General features: G+C 53.5%; 1 protein-coding gene across 11 annotated transcripts in view; it reads left to right on the top strand.

Annotated features, from left to right (window-relative positions):
* Positions 1 to 681: 681 nt before the first annotated feature.
* The window catches only part of PML (PML nuclear body scaffold), a 60,919-nt gene continuing 59,004 nt past the window's right edge, over positions 682 to 2,596 (top strand). For all 11 annotated transcript variants that reach the window (XR_001830765.2, XM_017548034.2, XM_017548037.2 and 8 more), the window contains exon 1: positions 682 to 939. Coding sequence is in view for 10 of the 11 variants with exons in the window: in XM_017548034.2 (XP_017403523.1) it covers positions 805 to 939 (135 nt within the window). In the remaining variant the exon portion in view is untranslated. The remainder of the gene's footprint in view (positions 940 to 2,596) is intronic.

The following is a 2,596-nucleotide window of genomic DNA, read 5'->3' as shown; positions in this document are numbered from 1 at the left end:
TTTTTGAGATAGAGTCTCACTCTGTTGCCCAGCCTGGAGTGCAGTGATGCTATCTCAGTTTATTGCAACCTCCACCTCCTGGGCTCCAGCGATTCTCCTGCCTCAGCTTCCCGAGTAGCTGGGACTACAGGCATGTGCCATCACACTCCACTAATTTTTTATTTTTAGTAGAGACGGGGTTTCTCCATGTTGGCGAGGCTGGTCTCGAACTCCTGACCTCAGGTGATCCGCCTGCCTCAGCCTCCCAAAGTGCTGAGATTACAGGCGTGAGCCACCGCACCCGGCCTATCTTTTCTGTTTCACGTGTCCCGTGTACCCCACCACCTACAACCCTGAATCCCTGGGGAATTCCCACTGCTTTTTTAGGTCCCAGTTCACGGCTCTCCTTTCCAGAATGTCTCCGTTTGCAGGCTTGCTCTTCCTTACATCTAGGGCTCTTTGAAAGCAGGGGCCGCGCGTGACTCAGCTCTGTGCGCCCAGATCCCAGCAGGAGATGGCAAGAGGCAGTGCCAGTGTGAACTGATGAATGGATCAAAGCCGTGGGCGAGGCTGCGGTGGGTCTGCTGCTCCCGAGCCTCTCCCCTCTTCCCGCTCTGGGCGTGTCTTTAAAACCCACAGCCCGCCTCTCAGCCCCTAGAACCGCCCCCAGCTTCTGTCTCACTTCCTCTCCAGAGGCGGGCCCTGAACTGGCACCTCCCCTTTCGGACCGCTCTAGGGGCTCTGCCATCTGGCTCACGTCTCCCTTTCAGCTTCTTCTCCCGCCCTCCAAGATCTAAACCGAGAATCGAAACTAAGCTGGGGTCCATGCAGCAGGAGGCCGCACCCGCCCGATCTCCGGGGCCCCAGCAGGACCCCGCCCGGCCCCACGCGCCCACCATGCCTCCCCCCGACACCCCCTCTGAAGGCCGCCAGCCCAGCCCCAGCCACAGCCCTGCAGAGGTACTATTGGGTTAGGGAATGATGGGGTTAGGCTTTGTTGGTTTGCTGTGATGGGGAGAGGGCGGAAGAGAGAGGTTCTAACGAAGGACTTGGTCAAGTACCCTAGAGAGTGACGCAAAGCAGGAAGACCAGACACAGGGGTCCTGACCCTCTCGGCTGGGGCAGGGAAGGGAGGATAGGATAGAGTAGAAAAGGGGACCTGGAGGAGTTGGGGGGGGAGGTCTCGCTGGGTTGCGGTTCTCCACTGAGCAGTTGGGCAAGAAGGATCTGTGGCCTCCGGGACTGGGCCCTCCCGCACACCCTGGAGCCCTGCCTCGACCCTGCTGCCTCAGATGCCGGACCACGGATTAGGGAGGATGGAGGTAGCCCTGTTGCGCAGGTCTGGAGCCAGGGGCATGTCCCATCGCAGCAAAACTAAAACCGACTTCGCAGATCCGAGGGGAGACACTGTGGCCCACACTGAAGAGGTATCTTTGCCAAGGCCTCCCAGCTCACCTGCTTTCTGCTTACGGAAGCCTCCCGAACCCTTCTCTTGCCAGGCCTTTCCTGCCCACCCCCACCCCCATCCCCTAAGGAACTACTTGGGTTTCTTGCTCTGCTGCCTTCCGGGCCTTTTCGCTCCCCTTCATGAAAGCACAGAGGAAACCGTATTACAGTAACTTAGCATTATTACAACTGAGAATAATATTACTTAACAATACTAGCTAACATTTATGAGCACTTCGCATGTGCCAGGTACTTTATTAAGCACTTTGAGTTTCTTTTTTTGTTTGTTTGTTTTTGTTTTTTGAGACAGAGTCCCTCACTGTAGCCAGGGCTGTAGTGCAATGGGACGATCTCTGCCCACTGCAACCTCCACCTCCTGGGTTCAAGCAATTCTCCTGCCTCAGCTTCCCAAGTAGCTGGGATTACAGGCACGCACCACCACACCCGGCTAATTTTTTGTATTTTTAGTAGAGAGGGGGTTTCACTATATTGGCCAGACTGGTCTTGAAATCCTGACTTCGTGATCTGCCCCCCTTGGCCTCCCAAGGTGCTGGGATGACATGTGTGAGCCACCACACCGGGCTGTTTTTGTATTTTAAAAATTGTGGTAAAATGTACCTAATGCATAAGTTTCTGTGTATATCATTTCTAAGTGTACAGTTCAGTGGCTATAAGTAGATTTACAATATTGTGTAACCATCACTACCGTCTATTTCCAGAGCTTTTTCATTACTCCAGAAACTCTGTACCCTTTAAACCATAGGGGAGGGAAAAATGGCTTCCCTCCACCCTTCTAGTTTCCTTGGCTGGGCTGTGAATTAAATGGTCATAAAATAGATTAACAAGGGAAAACCAATATTTAATTACATATGTATACACAGGAGTCTTAAAAAGTAGGAGACTCAAAGTTGGGTCAGATGATTGAAGCCTATATAATATCCTGAGCAGGCCGGGCGCGGTGGCTCAAGCCTGTAATCCCAGCACTTTGGGAGACCGAGGCGGGTGGATCACGAGGTCAAGAGATCGAGACCATCCTGGTCAACACGGTGAAACCCCGTGTCTACTAAAAATACAAAAAATTAGCTGGGCATGGTAACACGTGCCTGTAATCCCAGCTACTCAGGAGGCTGAGGCAGGAGAATTGCCTGAACCCAGGAGGCGGAGGTTGCGG

This window comes from Cebus imitator, unplaced genomic scaffold (genome assembly GCF_001604975.1).
Source record: "Cebus imitator isolate Cc_AM_T3 unplaced genomic scaffold, Cebus_imitator-1.0 Scaffold203, whole genome shotgun sequence".
NCBI classification, from domain to species: Eukaryota; Metazoa; Chordata; class Mammalia; order Primates; family Cebidae; genus Cebus; species Cebus imitator.
Note: the sequence above shows the minus strand (reverse complement) of the source record. Positions and strands in the feature narration are given on the sequence as shown.